We start from the raw sequence: 18,974 nt of genomic DNA, 5'->3' as shown, positions 1-18,974 counted from the left end.
CCACATATTGGCCAAACGGCACCAAATTTGTCATGGTGACTTAGACATTATACATTTAAATATCCACCAAATGTGGTTTCAAAAGCACCAAGTGTTCGAGAAATACTACATGTTTTGTCATGTGAGCATTGCCCAAAGCATTTAAACATACTTTGAGGACCAGCTACTACAAATCTAAACAGAATATCAATATTCAGAAAAAAGCTACCCTCTACAGCCAGGCCAAAGGATTTCTGTTCCATATTTGATGATCTCACTCTCTAAAATGTTAAAGCTCTTAAGCTAAAGAACAATATCTAAGGTTTGTTGTTGAAGTATTAACATCTTGCCAATCTGCACTACATCTACAGCGCATGTCCCAGGGTCCATTACAATCCTACTGCCGAGTGAGAAGTTGCTCGGATCTAAATTTCTCTATAAATGCAAAAAAGACAAACAGAAAAAAACGAAAAGATTCCCTCCTTCAATTTCAAGTTAAATATGATGATATGGTTACATGAGATTTTAAGGTTGTGAGCTGCTGAATCATCCCTTCAATCTCTTCAGTGTGATGATGTTCTGTAGATGGTAGATGGAGAAACATCTAGCATAAAAGAGAGAGAGAGGTGAGAGAAAGTGCAGTCTTGTGGTCTGCTTTGGTTTCTAATATTGCAGAGGTAGTTCTTCAGCGGCCAAGCGGCACCATGTGATGGTAACTGGATCGCCACACAGCTGCAGCCGCGGGCACCGTTGGTCGTCCCCAAGGTTGCTGGAATTGCGACAGGACAGCCCCGCACACATGGAACCCCACAAATACTGCACATGCACACACCAGTGTATGGAAAAACCTAAATAGTACAGGATGGGGGTAAGTGGAGAGGTGCAGGAGAGAACTCTACCCTGCCTGTTTCAAAGATGTTTTTAAAGCTGTGAAATTTCTCTTCCAACCACAGCAGGCCCGGTTACACACAGGGCTGTCTTTTAAAGCCAGAGATGGTGTGTTTGTTCTTCTGTTAAATGAGGGGTGGCGGTGGTCAGACTGGAACCCAACTACAGTCAATTAGGAATGTCTCCGTCAAAGGGCAGACCAGACGCTTGTTCTCCTTTAAAGACTCTATTTCTATTAGCGCCGATGGCCATTTCTCAAATTTAATATATGATATGATAAGATTTTGTTTTTGGACAACTACATGGACACATGCTCTCACAGAGTTGGGTTTTACAGCAATTTGGCATCGTCCTTTGGAGGATGGAGTATGTATGCTGTTGTACTTGCCTGCCCGAGTGGTATGTGGTGAGCTTTTAGCACAGCTAAGTCCCAACCTTCTTGGTATCCCAGCGTTACATGCAATTTTATGGACTGCTATAAAGGCCCTCTTGAGTCACATTGTAAAAAGTCAGAGGCAAGTTTGGTCTAAAACAGCTCACTGAGGTGAAAAGTTTCCAAAAGTCCACGGCTGGAAGATAGCATGTAGCTGAACTCAGCCTGCCCGAAACATTCTGGATATGTTTGATTTGAGCTTTGTGGGAACTGATGAAAAGTTCATCGTATTTGTTACCTGCGCCACTGCCAAGCCTTACCACACTAAATTAACTGTTAAGGTATTCTTATTGGCTGCTGGCTGCCTGCGAGAGCAGTATCAATGATCTCATGTGACACCTCGCATGAAAGCACACAGTTGTCTTTCCAACAATGCCAAACCATTTTTTTTGTTTTATAGAGACATAAACTTTAACAAGCTCACTGCTGATCACTTCATCGTGGAAAGTTGTTTTTTTTTGTTTTTGCGATGTTTGCAGTCACATTATCCTCCTTAACTTTAGAGCAAATCCTGGCCTGACCTGCACTGCACTAAGTCCCTCTGTACTGTGGAGACAGATTGATCTCAGTTCTCTGATGATATGATCTATTGATCGTGTCTTGTTTGTCTGAGTTCGTCCAGCCATCGCTCATAGAAGTTATTTAAGGTAATATCTCAAACACTGCTGGTCTGCGGCTAGCAGGGGTCGTACATCTTGAGACCGTATTCAAGACTGATTTGATCACTTAAGGTCAACATTTAGAGCGCAAACATTTCTCAGATGTCATTGTCATCATTTGGAACAGAACTTTGATGGATGATTCTTGGCGCTGTTTTCCAGCGTCTGAATAAATGACATCATTGTCTGGAGGGGTCAGTATGATTAAAGGTTGGCATTTCAAACTCTGACAGGCTTTACAACATCGAGTTCGGTTTGATTAAAGCTGAAGAGGTGAGAGCTCTTTTTTTTTTTAAACTGATGGCTGCAGCTATAGTCATGCCTTGTTTACTTTTATATACTTAATCTTTCTTTCATGTCGAGAGGTCATTAAATGGCATCGAAATGATTTTGTGCTAACTGAGGCAATAACCCCACAGCTGTAGCGTAACACCACACCAGTATCTGTGAGTCAGACTTGGCTACCGGACACCAGAGAGCATGCAGGGCTGTTGCGGGGCAGGGTGGGACGGGGGGGGGGAATCCAAAGTGCCCGGCAAGTTGGCAGACAGATCAAACGCTCTGCCGTGAACCCTCATACTAAATGTTGCAGATACTTCTTTGGAATAAATAGAAGGAATGCTGCCGGGAGTGTAATGATAACATCCATCAGCGAGCTTAAAGATGGCACTCTTACAGACTCAAAATCCTGACAAAACAATGCATGCAATTCTAGTAATGCACCTCAGGGAGCGTGAATAGTGCTGTCTACTGAGTGAAAAAAGGGTGGAGTATATTGCTTGATTAATGACAGGAGAAAAAAAGCTGTTTATAAAAAGTTTATATTGTGTACAAAGAATTTCTAAGTATTTTCCTTTAAATGTGCCTTAGCCTTTATCGCTTTCACTTTGTTTCTATTATCCAAAACAGTGCTGAAGATGTTTAAAATTAATAAGTATTGTGTGATTGTGTTAAGTTGTAAATGCTACAAAATATACTTGTTTTAATACATTGTAGGCACGGACATTTTATTGATGGAACACCATTCATACATTTAACATTTCAAAGTGCTTGTTAGAAGAAAACATTTAAAAGATTTAGAGGAAAAATAAGACATTAAAATATAAAGCATATTCATTCATAAGATCAACATGAAACAAAGGATTATGACATTATTATCTGCTCCGTGCGCCTACAGTACCAGTGTTATAGTGCTCTGAAGTCCCCTCCCAAAGAATCCGGCTCTGGACGTCTTCCTGAGGATTTAGGCTCCCAGTTTGCTCCGCCTGTGTCTGGCACGGCCCGAAGCTGCCCCGGAAACAACCCACAGTGTTAACACCTCCACACTTCTCCAGTTTTAATTGAAATGCTCAAAAGAATTCATTCAATTGAATAACAATAATCTATTAAAGTAGTTCATTACATTTGTATTAAAATTTGAGTGAATCACAACCAGTTAAATGTAATGAAGTAAAAGTAGATTTAAAGTGACTGAACTTATACGAAGGCAGAAGTAAATCAAATTTTTTTTTAAAATTTAAACAAGGATGACAAGGACATTTTGAATTTAACAAGTTTAGTTTAGGTAGCCATTTAAGGGCATTTAGTAAAACAAACAGAATCACCAACCACTTTTTTTAAAAATCCCTTTACACAAGAGAAACTGTATGAAGGAAAATAAGTTACCCACTTCTGCGTCATATTAATAAGTTAGAAAAAAAAAGATCAACATGCACCACTGATACTTTAGAAGAACTCTTGGTTTACTGCAGGATGCACTGCTCATTTACATATTCAGAACTGAAGAAGCCTTTTCGGAGGAGAGGTCAAACATCTTCATGATCTTCAAACAAGTCCAGTCGCCTTTAGATCAAGCTTCAAATTCACCCTGAACTGGATGACTGAGAACCAACGCAGACATTTTCATATTCATTCCAACAGAGTGGCTCAGAGCTTCGTAATGTATTCAGTAATGTAGGGCTAGTTGGTGAGCTGCTGTTCGTTTGCTTGTCACAATCACTTCCAGAGTTTCTCTGTATAGACTTCTCATCCTGACCCGGATGTTTTGTTGCCTCCTGAGTATCTGGTGTTAACTCTGTCTGACAAAGCACTTTGTGAACTCTTCGGTGAACTTTTAAAGTTAAATAAGAAGATAAACTAAAATGAGGAAATAAACAAAATGAAAGAAATGCAGCAGAGCTGATTCATTTCCCATCCTGAGAAATGAAGAAGCATTATTACATCTGAAAGAAAAACAAGAGTTTGGCCTTCAGGAGAAGTTAAATATGAGGAGATTTGAGAAAAGTAATTGTATGCCCGCAGAAACTGATCTGTTTTGTTTTTTATGACATTGCTGAAATTTTGCGTTGCTTATTCCAGTGTTTATCTTCATACGTATACACGTTCAAATGCGGCCATTTTGTTTGAACCGACCATGATAATCATTAGAAAATATTTTTTTCTGGCATATCTTTGTCTGTCCGACACAGCTTCTTCATCAAACTGGAGGACAGCACTATTGAACTCAGACTGCAGCTCTCTTAGAAGTGCTGGAGGAAATGACCTTGCCACACCAAGACATATGCTTTTAGTCCACTCTCGTTCTGTAATGAGGAGAGCTGGCAGGATGATCAAAGGCTTTCCACTGAAGCTAAATGTTACTGATGATCTGTCCAAGAGGAGAGCTGTGACTGATATGAGTATCATAGCAAACAACCAGAGAGGTCCGTCTGCTTCATTCAGGGAAAAGCCGCAGTCCTTGAATGACAATTTGAGCGACAATTTACCTTCCCCGCACGTCTTCGCCCGTACATACAGCTAGTGTAAACACTGCGAGGAGGTAAAGGAAATGAAGGCAATAGGAAAACAAAGATCATGTTGATAGCTCGGCACTCTGCTGCAGTAGTCTGATGGCCTCATGCTAGGCCAGGAACAGGCGTATGGCTGTGTAGGTACAGACTGTGCTGCACGGAGGAAAGAGCCTCATCGTTTGAAATAACAGCGTGGAAGTGAGCAGAAAGATTTGTATAAGCTGGAGTCACCTCACACAGCAACATTCACTTGTCCAGACTAAAGAGGTAGGCCTGGAGCATGGTGTGAAAAAAAATGGCTGTAGGAGCATAAATGCCTTTTTATAACATTTTTATTTTTTATTTTTATACTTTTTATTTGATAGTTTTGAAGAAAAACAACATAAACTGTCAGAATGAGCATATATACATTTTTACATGTATAGAAGATCTACATATAAGTGCATCATCTATACAGGCATGGATAAATATTTATGTTAGCTCTTTCTACGACAGAAAAGAAAAGTGAGCAAAAAGGAAGGAAAAAATAAAAATAAAAGAATAAAATAGAAAGAGAGCAAAAGAACAACAGAGCATATTAACTTATCAAAAATAATAAAGAAAAACAAAGTAACTTTTATAACGTTCTAGTGAGCATGAATTATTTTAACTTGGTATATAAAGAGTCATTTTCATGGTTATTTATATTATTTATATTAATGTAATAAATTAAGTGTTTGATTCCTAAAATGTATCATACACACAGATCTTTTAAAATATCTTTTTTTACTAATAAGTCGGTGGCCATCGTAGCGTCCTATAGTGTTCCACTTTAATGGTGCTTTCCATTTACCTTGGAACTCGGATCTCTAAACTGGGAATGACATCACACATCACACCCGGGTTAACCGCATTAGTTGCGAGTTGGCTAAGGCTAAATTGCTGACTTTCTTGTTGACCTTTAATATTAGCTCCCAGAGTTTATCTTCCTTTTATTCTCCACTGTCTCCATTCACAACTTTCAGTTTGGTCCTGATTGCACAAAAAGAGATTGAGAAGCCTATAGCTGTCAAAGTTGTTATCTTACTCGGTCAGCAGTCTCGAAAAGCTGTCAGGAACAGACGTCAATTGCTTCATAATTCTGAAGCCAGTGAAGCTGGTGATTAGCCTTTAATGACTTCCTGGTAAGACTTTGTTTTTCCTGTGGCGTCTAGGGCTGCAACGTTAATACCATCGTTCCTTTGACTACAGCATCTGGTTAGTCCATAGACTAGTACCAAAACTTTGGGTTTGCAAGTCAGACAGTGTTCAGGACTTTACCTCTAACTTTTGATGGACACATTGCTCTCCTCAGCACCTATATGTGATGACTGTTTTTTTCTATTTTGAAAGACTTATTGTTACCATCAACTTTTGGGCATGATTGCCTGGAAAACTTTGCTCATTCCTGGCAAAATTGGAAATTCAACAAAGACGAATTAATATCGGAAAATGAAGCTAATAGGCTGCATTAGCGTAATCTTTTTTTTTTTAGCCTGACTCTCTGTCCTCTCCAAGTTAAGCACATTTAAAACAGTTTGCTCTGGCGACAGAACAACAACGATTTCAAAGTTTGCACATAAAACTTCCATCTCGGATTCCACTGGAGTGACTCGATTTTGTTGTAAAAACGTGGCCATTATACGCCGGTACACATTAAATCTCTGTGATAGTAATTTTTTTTCTCATATGTCATACTTCCCGACACTCAGGCTCTCTGCAGCTCTGCTTTTTTTTTTTATTTTCCGCCCATCTTCCCAAATACTGCTGTCGCTAAAAGAGCCTGTATGATATAAGTAATAAGATCAGAGTTACAGGGAAAATGCCAAGGCAAAGCTTTTCTAACCTGAACACAGTGAAATCAATCCTGCTGAAATGGAAATGAGGCACATCGAGAGAATGAACAGCAGGAGCGTCGGAGGTGGGCGACAAAAGGCAGAGGGCGAGGGAGGGGAAGGGTTGAGGCTGTTACAGATTCAAAAGCATGTTTCAACCTGTTGAAAGTGCTTTGTCAGCAAACTGGACGCGGTCCAAACACCCCCAACACCACATCTTCTTTTCGCTCTCGCTTTTCCATCCCCGGCCCAAACAGAGGGAAATGTTAATAAATTGTGGACTGCAGAGTGAAGCAACCTTCTCTTCTCACCGAGGAGCAGCGAACAATGCCGCCAATCTGTCCGTCCCTGGCACAACCCTTACAAGAGCGGGGGAACGTGAGTGGCATTTTCAGAGACGGGTTCTTTATCTGTTAAGCTGCCGCACACCTCGTCGAAGGACACTCACAAATGAAACATGGGGGAGCTGGATAAATTAGCTTCTCCCCAGGCTTTGCCCGGGGGGGGGGGGGGGGAAATTGATTTATATCCTCTGTGTTATTTTTCACCGAAGTCATTGTCGCCCTTTTGTGACTGATGCTTATCTTTCCATCATCAGGGTGAAAATGGTCATTTGCATTCAGGAAAAGGTTTTAATAATGTCAAATTGACACTGATAGTGTTCAATAAAAGAAAACAATGGTGCTTTCAGGCTCACATCTGCCTTTGTGCCAGTCTACCCTCTTTGTGTGTGTGTGTGTGTGTGTGTGTGTGTGTGTGTGTGTGTGTGTGTGTGTGTGTGTGTGTGTGTGTGTGTGTGTGTGTGTGTGTGTGTGTGTGTGTGTGTGTGTGTGTGTGTGTGTGTGTGTGTGTGTGTGTGTGTGTGTGTGTGTGTGTGTGTGTGTGTGTGTGTGTGTGTGTGTGTGTGTGTGTGTGTGTGTGTGTGTGTGTGTGTGTGTGTGTGTGTGTGTGTGTGTGTGTGTGTGTGTGTGTGTGTGTGTGTGTGTGTGTGTGTGTGTGTGTGTGTGTGTGTGTGTGTGTGTGTGTGTGTGTGTGTGTGTGTGTGTGTGTGTGTGTGTGTGTGTGTGTGTGTGTGTGTGTGTGTGTGTGGAGAGAGAGAGAGAGAGAGAGAAAGGCATTCTGATATGCTGGTAGATACGAGCAAACAAAGACACGGAGCGCTGCGCTATCACCTCTGTGTTGACGCCACGAGGTCCAGAGTTGTCAAAAGTATCTGACCTCCATCTCTGCCAGATTAAAGCGCAAGACAGACGGAAAACGGAGGGAAAGCGAGGGGAAAGCGGATATGGATCGAAATGCGTGTTCAAACAAACTCGGCTGGCGTCAGGCTCCACATACAATGAAGAACAATGTTGCCAAGGTTACGCTGGCACACTCCCAGTCACTCTCGATTTTACAATCTTCTCCTTCTTCTCCGCATTCCGTTTGATGAAACCTGAAGCCATATGATCAGTACATTTAAACAACCTATTAACCACACAGAGTTTCATTACAATGACTTACATTGGAGAACTACAAATCTGCTCAAATACCAATAAATACTGTTACAACAGCTACTTCCATGTGTGTGTGATAACCTGTGTGTTCTCAAGGCTGACTATCATCCACCTTTGCTGCCAGCTGAAGAAGCCTGTAATGAAATGTGCAAAAGTCAACCTTAAGATCTTTGCCAGCTCCGCATTCAAGGCATAGCTCTGCTTTGAGATCAGCTCGCCACTGTGCCTCTTACCCAGATATGGTGCAGGGTGCCAACAAGCCAAATGTGGGACAAAGAGGATGTTTAAACAGGACAATGTGAGGCATGTTAACACAGCGCCTAGAGGTAGTTTAGATACCGATATAATGTCCAAATAATCCTAAAAAAAAACCCAGTTTGGGACGTTGGTGGTGAAGTAGTTAGTGCGCGCGCCTCATGTACGGAGGCTGTGGGCCTCCAAGCGGGCGGCCCAGGTTGGATACGAGCCTCCTTTCCTGAATGTCATTCCCCACTCGCTCTCTCCCTGATTTCCAAATCTATCCACCGTCCTATCTCTCCAATAATAGAATAGAATAGAATTATTTTATTGATCCCAAACTGGGAAATCGTGGAAGGCACAAAAAGTCAAAAAAGAAATAAGAACACTTTGATTTTGAAACCATTAGCTAATAAATATCAACAACAATGCTTTACCGCAGGTTGATTTGGTTTGCACACACGATGCAGGTTGTGCATATCTCCACAGAGGCAGGTGCAAGCACATCTTTAAATATGGCCTCTGCTTTTCTACATTCAGATTTTTTTTTTTTTTTTTTTGCAATTTCTGTGTCTGGAAAATGAGCAGAGCCACAACCTGTTAGTTATTGGAGCTGCTGTTACCTTATCTGTTGGGTAATTGCCTTTTGGTTTCAGGACGAATGTATTCATAGATTTAAATTTCTTTCTTTTTTAATTTTATTTTGAGCCTTTATTTAGGACAGTGGATGGATAGAATAGGAAATCCAGAGAGAGACACATGGGGAATGACATGCAGGTCGGACTTGAACCCAGGCAGTCCACTTGGAGTACTAAAGCCTCTGTACATGGTGGGAAACCTAACTGCCCTCAGGCCCCCATGTACATTTATCTTGATTAGCCAGGCGCTTCTTGTGAGTTTCTCATGCAGTGTGTTTCTTCAAGTCGTATTCTCCTCACTACGCGGTTAAAAAAAAACCTTAACAAATGTCACTAAAAATATTTCTTGGACTCACCCTCCTCCAGCTTCGCCCCGGAGTAAATCCTCCCTCGACTTTGTTGCAGCAGCATCTCCTTTCTCTCTCATAGAATCCGTCATATTCTGGCAAAAAAAAGTGCATACCTTGTGTCTTTGTTTTGTGGCAGTTGGGCGTAGCGTAGGCAACGAGGATGGTGACAGGTTGGGGAGACCTTGACCCCACGTGTTGTCTGATTGATTGACATCTGGAACGGGGGCCATGGTGATAACCTTCTCTTGTAGCCAGGTTTCAGAAAGACCACTGTCCCGAACTTTGGAAAACTAGAGCCAATCAAACATGGGACATCGTCTCAATTTGTGGGACAAGTGAAAAAAAAAATACTGGGCAGTCCCAAACGAAGTGGGACACCTGGTCACAGGTCCTGATGGATTGATATTTAGCGTTAGTTTATTCAGAGGGTTTGTAGATGTTGTTATGAGGCTCTCTTTTATCTTGGACTGGGCCATGATTAGTACAGTTTAGTTCACATACACACATTTTTTTTGTCATTCTGTTTTGTTTGGTTTTGGTTAGTTCAGTTTTTATTTCCATTTTCGTATAACTTAAGAGAGATTAATTCCAACTCTAGTTTAGTCCTCTTTTTGTTAATATTGATTTGAACAGCACCTAGCAGCTCTGTTTAGTTTGCTTCTCTTTGTTTTGTTGCACAATTCTACTTAGTTTTGTAAAAATAACTTCTGCTTAACTAAATCCATCTGCCTTTATGTCACTTCCTCTTTCCCCCACACGCTGGGGTGTAACAATACTGAGAATTTATTTCCTACTTAGGGAGAGAACAGAGGCAGGAATATCTTCTTTTCTTCCAGCCCTGTTTCAGCTCTTACAGACATATTTTTATAAAAAAAAAAAAAAAAAAACTTGCTCCTGTAACTGTCGCCACCTGCTGCACCTCAGGCTCCTTCTTTGCCTGTTAGTATTTCCTATGATTAAAGAGAGACAGAGAGACTTCTATCCAGCACCTGGTTTGTTTTTGATACCGCAATACCCAGGAGCAGAGCGCAGCTCCGCCGGCAACATCTACACTTTGATTTGGAAAATCAAAGCATAAAGTGAGAAATGGGCACAAGTTCAAACGCTACTTAACTTTTTCATCAACTTTGTTTTATGGATGTGCTGCGTGTATTTCTTCTGCGGGAACAGAGAACGAAATAAGATTGATGTGAGGAGGTGAAAGCAGAGAGGTTCCATATATTTCCAGCGTATTGCTGACACAAGACGATAAATAAGAAAATACATTATTTGAAGGAAGACTGTGCGACATTGTGCACATAAATATAACAGAGAGCCAGTATATCCTCTGTAAACATCCTCTCTGAGTCATGACTCTGACGCTGTCTGTGATGTTGTCTGAGCCGTGTCTACAGCGTGTTTACATGGACGGGACGGCCGGCTCATCCCCTCGAGTATAAAAGCTGTTTAAGTGAGGGACTAGAGAAAAGAAGAATAACATACTGTACTCACTGCTTATTTAAATCACATGTAAGCGCTTTTAGATCACGGTCATTCTGTGTAAATTTCCACGCAATGTGAAGCGCTAACGAGCTAACTAAAGAGCGCTACCATTAGCGCGCTAACACAACAACGCAGCTCGAGACAGGGACAGCTGCTTGCGCTTAGCCCTTAGCGCTTAATTACGGTGTGTTCTCCTTTTGTGTGAACGTGAGGGGATCGGGGGTTGGAGGTGCGTCGCTGTAGGAGAGCGGAGGCTTCGAGCGTGGCGGAGGAGCAGTTTGTTTTGGTTTCACGCTGTGGTGCTCGAGGGGCAGACACCGACTGGATCGAGAAGTCGCACGTTCTTCCTTTAAAGCTCCCGTGAGAAACTCTCGGCTCAGTGTTGATTTTTTTGCGCCCCCTGTTGTCAAAGCAGGGCTATTGATCTCGCTGCTGATTCGTCTCGTCTAGTACATGTGTTGATAACATTTTCTTACCAAAAAATCACATCCCTCTTTATTTAAAATGTTTAATGTGCAAACTTACAATGACTCTTTTTGAAGGCTGTTTCAGCAGCATGTTGTTAAACGCCTCACCTGACAATGACCCCGCGACAAAGGTGACCTGCATATAAAATAACTACTGTATATAGAAAAGGATAAATCTTCTCCCTGATGGTTTTTTAAAGTCATATCATAAATCAGTATTCATTTCGGTTAGCTGGTTGTCACCAGCTAAAATCTCTTCACAGGAGCTTTAAGTGTTTGTAACCATGCATTAAAAAACGGAAGTAATAAAGTAAAACCATATTTGTACTTGATAAATGTTTTAATAAAAGTTAAAATGATCTGAATATTTCCATGATATATAAGTTTTTTAAAAAAAAAGAATAATGCACCTGTTGCCACATTTTAGCATCCAGCCCTCGGCAACAAAGTGTTTTAAGGCCTTTAATACAACTTGTCATTTTTGTATTTACTCTCTCAACATCAGTTCTACATCAAGGTGCACTAAACTGCTTCCCATTGGCCCGTCAGGCCCTCAGCAGAGCCTCTACCGAGAAAGGTAATGGCCTCACAGCTGGAGTCCTGACTGAGCTGCCATGAGGGCTCTTGACAGAGTCGGCATGAGCGCCTGTGTGGTTGTCAGCAGACCAGCATTTAGTCGTCAGGGGTCTGGGATCAAAAGTCCTGCTGGGTGCGGTGACGTCCAGCCCGCCCATGATACCCTGATCCGATCCAGAAATAGAGCGTGTGATGACCGAGGAGCCATTCGAGTTCATCATTTCAGGTGCATTTGAGGCGCTTTTGGCGAGGTCTGGACACGACGGAGTGCTGCCGTGATGTCCGAGTCTTTGCTGCGACGGTTCAGGCATCGGCTCTGGTTGCTCTTTTTTCTCGCATCCCTTCCGGCTCCTCTCCCCGTCCTCTCCGTCTCGCGTTTGCTCCGATTTGTGACGTGAAAAGTCACAGTCTGTTGGAGATCTGCTCTTCAGCTGGAAGAACTGATAAAACTGAAAGTCACACTCGTACAGAGGTTTGTATTTATACACAGGCACATAAGCGGACGCCCCTGCAGCGCCGGGGTCCTTGTTGAGAAGGCAGCAGTGCAGGTTAGGCGTGGAGGGTAAAGGTGGAGGGTGCAGCACGGGGACGAGGGCGGAGGAGGACGAGGAGAAGGAGAGGTCGCTCTGCAGCTCCCTCTGCCTCAGCTCCCGCTCCAGCATCACGTTCTCCAGCTCCTTGTCGGCGAAGGCTCTCCTCTTCCTCATGCGGGCGCTGATGGAGGGACAGGCGAAGTGTGTCTGCTCCCGCTGCGTCTGCTTCGACCAGCAGGGGGCGTCGTCCTCCGGCGGCCCCGTCTGTTTGAGCCCTGCGTTGAGAGCAAAAAGCCACGTGAGGCTGTTTCACTTTAATAACAATTCAGTCGTGAATAATGAAGTTGTCCCGACCGATTAATTGTTGTGTTTGTGTCTGAGTACTTTGTTCTTTATTGTTTTAATGATGCACTTGGTTAGCGGCGTCAGTTTCGCTTTACTGAGAGCACAGAGAGGCTGGTGGGGCCATAAAGAAGACAAAGCCTCCAGCAAGACTTGACTGCATGCCAGCAGGTATTAATACACATGCACTGTATTATAATAATGGCCTGTTGATGTGGAATAATGACGCCACAGTGATCGGGTTTATTTGGATAGATTAGGTGTGTAAATCTGTCTAATAATGACATCCAAGAAAGAGCAGCTGCACTTAGAACGAGGGCATTTTAAAAAGATTTAAGAGCATACACCTGTGTGATGAATGTACTTATAACACACACAAGTCCTCACAAAGTCAACCCTTTCTTTTCCGCTTACACTTGGTGTTTGGTTAGAGTGGACAACATGTTATGGATACTAATCGAGGTAAAGCTCAAGTGAATGAATGTCCTACAAACATTTGAAAATGATCTGATCAACGTAGATTATCTTGAACTTAACTTCTCTAATTCTCTAAGACATGGTTAACTGGAGGGTGGTTGTCGACAGGGCGTTGATTGCAAAGCGATTAAGGCCCGAAACAAACGCATGTTTTTAAGTCGCCTGCTATTTTGTCCCTCAAGGCGCACCGTAGTTAATCAACGCAGAGCCTCCCTGTAGTCACCGTGATGGAAAAGAATGACCCTGCTGCGTCTTTGAACGGCTCATTTCAAACTCCCGGACAGCTCAAAAAGTCATATTCACCTCGTGACATCATTTCATTTTTTTGCCGTTCCCTGTTGCTTTTCGATGACAGAGTTATTTTTTTCCGTAGTTAAAGTTGTGACCTTCCATCTACCGGGAGTTCCTTGTCTTATTTCAAAAAAGGTTTGTTTTCTAACAGGGAGTCAAGTGTCCTTAGCTCAATATAGACCAATATTTAAAATAAAAAGTCTCACAAAAACTGTTCTTGAATGTAAAAATAATGGAATTCCAAATATGTGATTTAAAAATTAGATTAATCACGATTAACTATTGAAATTGATGATTTGACAGCCTTGGCATTGAGATTTCGTTTATCACAGCTCATCTTTTGCACGGTGGGACTTTGGTTGGGAACCGTAAGCTTGCCAGTTCAAGTCCCAGTATGGACCTAGTATGGAATTAGGACTGGTTACTGGAGAGGTGCCACTTCAGTTCGTGGGCACTGAACCCTCAAATGCTCAGGCTGGTGTGTGTGTGTGTGTGTGTGTGTGTGTGTGTGTGTGAGTGTGTGAGTGTGTGTGTGTGAGTGTGTGTGTGTGTGTGTGTGTGTGTGTGTGTGTGTGTGTGTGTGTGTGTGTGTGTCCGCACTCAGGACCACTCATGACACGCACTAATGGAGCAATGTCTATTTGTGCATGTGCTTGTATTTATGGCCCATCTATTTATGTGTGTGAGTGTATGTGTGTGTGAGTGTGTGTGTGTGTGAGTGTGTGTGTGAGTGTGTGTGTGTAACAGTTCTCTAAATAACAGAGTGAAAAGTTGGATTTTCCTCCACAATAACTAAAGAATATATAGTAATAAAAAAAGTGTGACCGGTCATTAAGCCGTCGATATCTTCACTTTCACCTACTAAAAATAATAAAGAAAATAAATAAATAATAATAGCAGACTTTGATCTTTTGATCTTGATCTTAAATTTTTCTATTTTTTTATTTTTTGTATAAATGAAGTATATATATATATAGTAGTATATATAATATTATGTTGTATATATTGTTATTGTAACATTTCTATTTAAAGGTGCACTATGTCGTTTTGGTAGAGAAATGTGAAAGTTGGAGAAGTGTACAGATTCTGTGGTATAGCTTCATAACTCTAAACACAAACTGTCCTCAGAGGAACATTTGGTCCCTGTAACACTGTTTGAAGATAAAATGCTACGTGAGAAGTTATGGTGGTGGGTCCACAACAGTGACACCGTAACTCTCCTGGTAGCTTTTTCACTCCAAACAGTGTTAAGGGATCCATTTGTTTTCTTTGAGTAAAGTTTGTGGATTTAGTTCAGAAAATACAGCATAGAATTGTTTCACTTCTCCAACTTTCAAATTTCACTAACAAAAACTCCATAGTGCACCTTTAAACTTTATAATAATAGTTAATAATACTTGTAGTTTTTGTTTTTTTGTTTACATGTGCAATCGTATTATTTTTCATTTGAACATTTCTTTTATAATAAATCATCACAAACACCAGTCTGGACTAAGCTCTCAGTGCACACAGAGTTAAACAGGCAGTGATCCTGCATGAATTCTGATGAACTCAATGAATTTAAACCAATAAAGCAAAAAACAAAAAAACAGAGAAACGGTAAGCCCTTTCTCTCCCCCGTCTTGGAGAGAAGCAGACAGTTAATGAGGGAGGAGAAGAGAAGTCATCTTTACCCTGCAGGAGGCTCTCAGTCAGGCTGCTCGGCTCGGCTGCTCGGCTGTAACGCTGATACGCCGTCCTCCTCAACGGAGCTGCACACCTGACCCCCCTCTTACCCTGCAGGAAACACGGGAACAGGAGTCACACATTCAGACACAAGCATATTATTACTGAGTCTGTGACCCGAGGGTAATTAAAGAGAATTAAAACATTACGTAAGAGGCGGGTGTAATGTAATGTTGAAGAAAGAGAGATATTGACCCTGCAGAAATATTACAGCAACTAAATGTCTGTCAGTTTGTATAGAGACCTGTATGAACACCTAAATAATAATAATAATAATACTACTATGTAATAATAATACATAAGACTTTTAAAGCAGTTCTCAAAGATGCTTAACAAAGAATAACAACCTTGTGGTTTTTCTCTATTTGCTATTTTAGTGTTTTTTTTTAATATTCAAAAATATCCAGTCAACAAAAGTCTCCTGTAATATGAACTGAAATATGCTTCATTGATAAAACTTTTTATTAAACAATTTCACATTTAGCCTTTTGTATTACACACACACACACAACACAGATTAAAATAGATTTTATAAGTGCAAATCAAACACAATTTAAAAACATTCTCTAGAGGGATGTTCAAAGTTGAATTTCCCTATTTTCTTTATATTCTTTGTGTTTGTGACTTCCTTATTTAATCAAATTTAATCCAATCCATTATTTGAAATAAAACCTAAACCCTTCTCCAAAGTAAGTACAAACCATCAAATACTTGGTCAGTTTGTACCTTTAAAAACAATTATTATTTTGAATGTCAATGTGAAAACACTGTGTAAGCTTTAGCCTACTTCTTCACCCTATTCAAAAACCAATCCAGCTTCCTTCAGTTCTTTCTGTTTCAGGCCATGAGAAGGTCACACATGTTGAAGATTTGAATAATGGGAAAAAATTGCAAATTTAACTTTGCATGTTTTTTTTTTTCAGTGTAAATTTTGTAAAAGTGTAAATATTTATCTGACATATTCTTCATACTGCAGCTCAAGAAAATCGTGTAGCCTCTGTAATCCTTTATAATTTACATATTTTACTTTATGCAGTGTTTAATTATTATTTAAAAAACCACGTGTCCCTCTGCAGTACAGTGCTTCCGATATTGTTTAGCTGTTTAACATCAGACACATACAGAGCCAATGCCTTGAATATTGGGAGTGGGTTTGACACTGTACTGTCCCTCTGCAGTCCCATTTGGCCCTGCATGTTCATATTGTGCTCTGCCATCTCTGGATATCAGCGGTCAGAGGTCATTTATCTCAGATTAGTCTCCTTAATCCCCCCCCCCCTCACTGACCTGCCCCAGTGCTCTCCTCACCTCCGCGGCTTGCTGCCTCCTCAGCGCGACCTGCGCAGCCATGACGCGCTGCCGCTCCACCACCAGCAGGCAGCAGGCGCAGCGACAGTCCCTCCACCGGCAGAAGCGTTTGTGGCCTTTCAGGCACGACACCACGCCGTGGTTCCGACAGCGCGCGCATTTGGGGCTCCGGGTCATCTTGTGTGGCTTCTGCTGATGGCGCTCTGAAGACAGGGTCACTTTATTCTCCCCTTGTTCCCCGCGGCAGCCGAGCTGACCGGCGCATCCGTCAGGACTTGTCACGTCAATAACTTCTTCTGATTTGACTACATCAAGTGTCGCCGTGGTGTGCAGCTGCAGGCCTCCTCCTTCCAGCTCAGAGGACATCAATTCCACCTTTTTTTATCCTCAATGCATCGAGCAGACTTCACGCAAAATGATGCAAATAATTTTACTCAAGATATAATGAATCAAACACGAAACTGGAAGTTAGTTATACTCACTGAAAAATCGGAATCATTAGAAGCCAGGAAGCAGTTTTTGGTGTTGTTTTACGCACGCAATTGCACACAGAGAGAAATTAAGAATGAAGAAATATAATTCAACTAACAGTGCTGGACCTGCAACACAACACAGGCCCTCAGAATAGAATAACTCAGCTTCCATCAGACTCAAATTAAAACATTAAGATTGTGATTCCAGGCTTGGTGATACCTCTGTGTAACAACTTTCTATAGCACACTAATTCCTATTGAACGCCACGCCGTGAGGTGTACAGTCCTGCCTCCTCCTCCTCCTCCTGCTGCTGCGGCTTCATGACAGAGTTTTCAGGGTGGAAACTTTTGCAGCCTACCGCCAGACGTTTGAAATGTTCAGCATCTCTCAGCTGCTCTCTGACGCTGTTTTCCAGGACAAGCCGAGAGTGAGACCGCGGGCCACAATGCCGGGGCTTCTGGCGCGGGACTTTGGGGAAGCCCGTTTTTGCAGCTTAAGGAACTCCCCTCAGACTATAAAGTCCAATACCTGCCCTGCCCGGCCCTGCACTGCCCACCTTCCGAGAAGTTCTCATCTTTCAACTTCGATGTGGGATCTTTGCCAAACCCACAACGACACTTATTCTTGTTCACTTTATTCACTTGTTTCCACAAACACGGAATTTGATTTAATTTTTTAGGTGCAAAAAATAATTAACATTGAATTACAATTTAAAAAAAAAAAGAATACAGGCTAGTAAACAGCAGTACTCCTACAGCCAAAGGACTTAAATAGAATATCAAACGCATGGAGCTGTTTAGATGATTGTGAGTGCAAATATCTTAAAGTTTAAAATCACACACATCGAGCAGTGTAACCAGGAAATACTGAAGTCCAGTGTGTCTGAATGTTAAACATAATTGTGGATAAAAAAAAAGGAGAAATAAAAGTTTGTCAGAAAGTTTTTACTATGTAAATTGAAGATTGATGACGAATGATAAAAATATACAGCAGCACAGATTGTTAGGAGTGCATCCATTATTTTTATAAAATTCAAAATAAGAATCATTATAATAAGAGTTATAATATATACAATGAGAGAGAGCAGAGTGTTGAATCTTTAAAACATACACTTCGGTTATGTGTCCGTGAGTGTGCATGTGTGTGTGAGCTGTGTGTTTAACCAGACTGTTACAATATGGACTAATTACGCACGCGCCTCGGGGAGAGAAGGCTAGAGGGGGGGAGAGATAGAAAAGCAGACAGAGAGAGGGAGAGAAAGTCACATTTTCATATTACCTCTGAGTAATCTTCACACTCATATTTATTCATAATTCTGTTTAATAATTCAACGATTTAATGGCTCTTGTGATGCTTCTAGTGTCACCATTTCTGCTCCTAAAACGGAATAATCCAAACCATTAAAATACATAAATATTCACTTTGGAGAGCCTGTGTAGAGAAGTGTGTCTGGCATCAGTGTAAAAAAGGTTAACTTATTGTTATAATCAGCTTGTGTTTGATTTTAAACTAATGTCAAGTGAATCGTAGTGTGGCCAAAAATGGAAGAATTCTGTTTCTGATACTAATTACAGGTGTGTTTATTGGAATACAGGTCCAGTGCTGTTGCCCTTGGTTGTCATGTACATTTAGCATGCAGTGCTTTTTATTTGAAGTTGGTGATTTTCTGCACTTAGCTCCTCAGCAGCACACACTTAATGCTAATGCAGAGAAGTGTGTGAAGAGAAGAGCTGTTTCCTTCAAAGCTGCACTGAGATGGTATGAAAAGTGCTCTCCCTACTGGTGCAAATCTGTAATTACACCCAGGGCAGTTCCTCTACAGAACCATACCTTAATGAACTGATCCCCGTCTCATCAGTTTCCTATTATCTGACTAATTATCAGTGTTGATCCTCAGGAATCTAATAATATGGATCTACAGCATCTAACTGTTTGACTAATTATCACAATTATCTCTTTATGTATGACTGTACAAAA

At 41.4% G+C, this 18,974-nt stretch overlaps 2 protein-coding genes across 4 annotated transcripts in view; one reads left to right on the top strand and one right to left on the bottom strand.

Annotated features, from left to right (window-relative positions):
* ap1m3 (adaptor related protein complex 1 subunit mu 3) overlaps positions 1 to 18,974 on the top strand; it is a 200,358-nt gene that overhangs the window by 122,643 nt on the left and 58,741 nt on the right. The window lies entirely within an intron of this gene.
* dmrt2b (doublesex and mab-3 related transcription factor 2b) lies at positions 11,665 to 18,953 on the bottom strand. 3 transcript variants are annotated; one of them, XM_061034386.1, is made up of 4 exons: positions 17,006 to 18,953; positions 16,503 to 16,927; positions 15,164 to 15,266; positions 11,665 to 12,655 (listed from the first exon to the last, which is right to left on the bottom strand). In XM_061034386.1, the coding sequence occupies exons 2-4, from the start codon at positions 16,887 to 16,889 to the stop codon at positions 11,817 to 11,819; spliced, it is 1,329 nt and encodes a 442-aa protein (XP_060890369.1). In that variant the 5' UTR covers positions 16,890 to 16,927; positions 17,006 to 18,953; the 3' UTR covers positions 11,665 to 11,816. The 3 variants fall into 3 exon arrangements, with proteins under 3 accessions (XP_060890369.1, XP_060890368.1, XP_060890370.1); XM_061034385.1 differs by having other exon boundaries at positions 16,503 to 18,953; XM_061034387.1 differs by having other exon boundaries at positions 16,524 to 18,953.

The sequence above is a fragment of the Labrus mixtus genome, chromosome 3 (genome assembly GCF_963584025.1).
Source record: "Labrus mixtus chromosome 3, fLabMix1.1, whole genome shotgun sequence".
Classification (NCBI taxonomy): domain Eukaryota; kingdom Metazoa; phylum Chordata; class Actinopteri; order Labriformes; family Labridae; genus Labrus; species Labrus mixtus.
The sequence above is the reverse complement of the archived record's forward strand: the minus strand, read 5'-3'. Positions and strand labels throughout refer to the sequence as shown.

What these genes read in the sequence shown, in the direction of transcription:
- dmrt2b (XM_061034385.1), bottom strand. Translation starts at nt 16,889, where the DNA reads ATGTCCTCTGAGCTGGAAGGAGGAGGCCTGCAGCTGCACACCACGGCG. An exon ending in TGAGGAGAGCACTGGGGCAG is followed by an intron (nt 15,267 to 16,502) that starts GTCAGTGAGGGG and finishes TGTTTCCTGCAG; the next exon opens with GGTAAGAGGGGGGTCAGGTG. An exon ending in GACTGAGAGCCTCCTGCAGG is followed by an intron (nt 12,656 to 15,163) that starts GTAAAGATGACT and finishes CTCTCAACGCAG; the next exon opens with GGCTCAAACAGACGGGGCCG.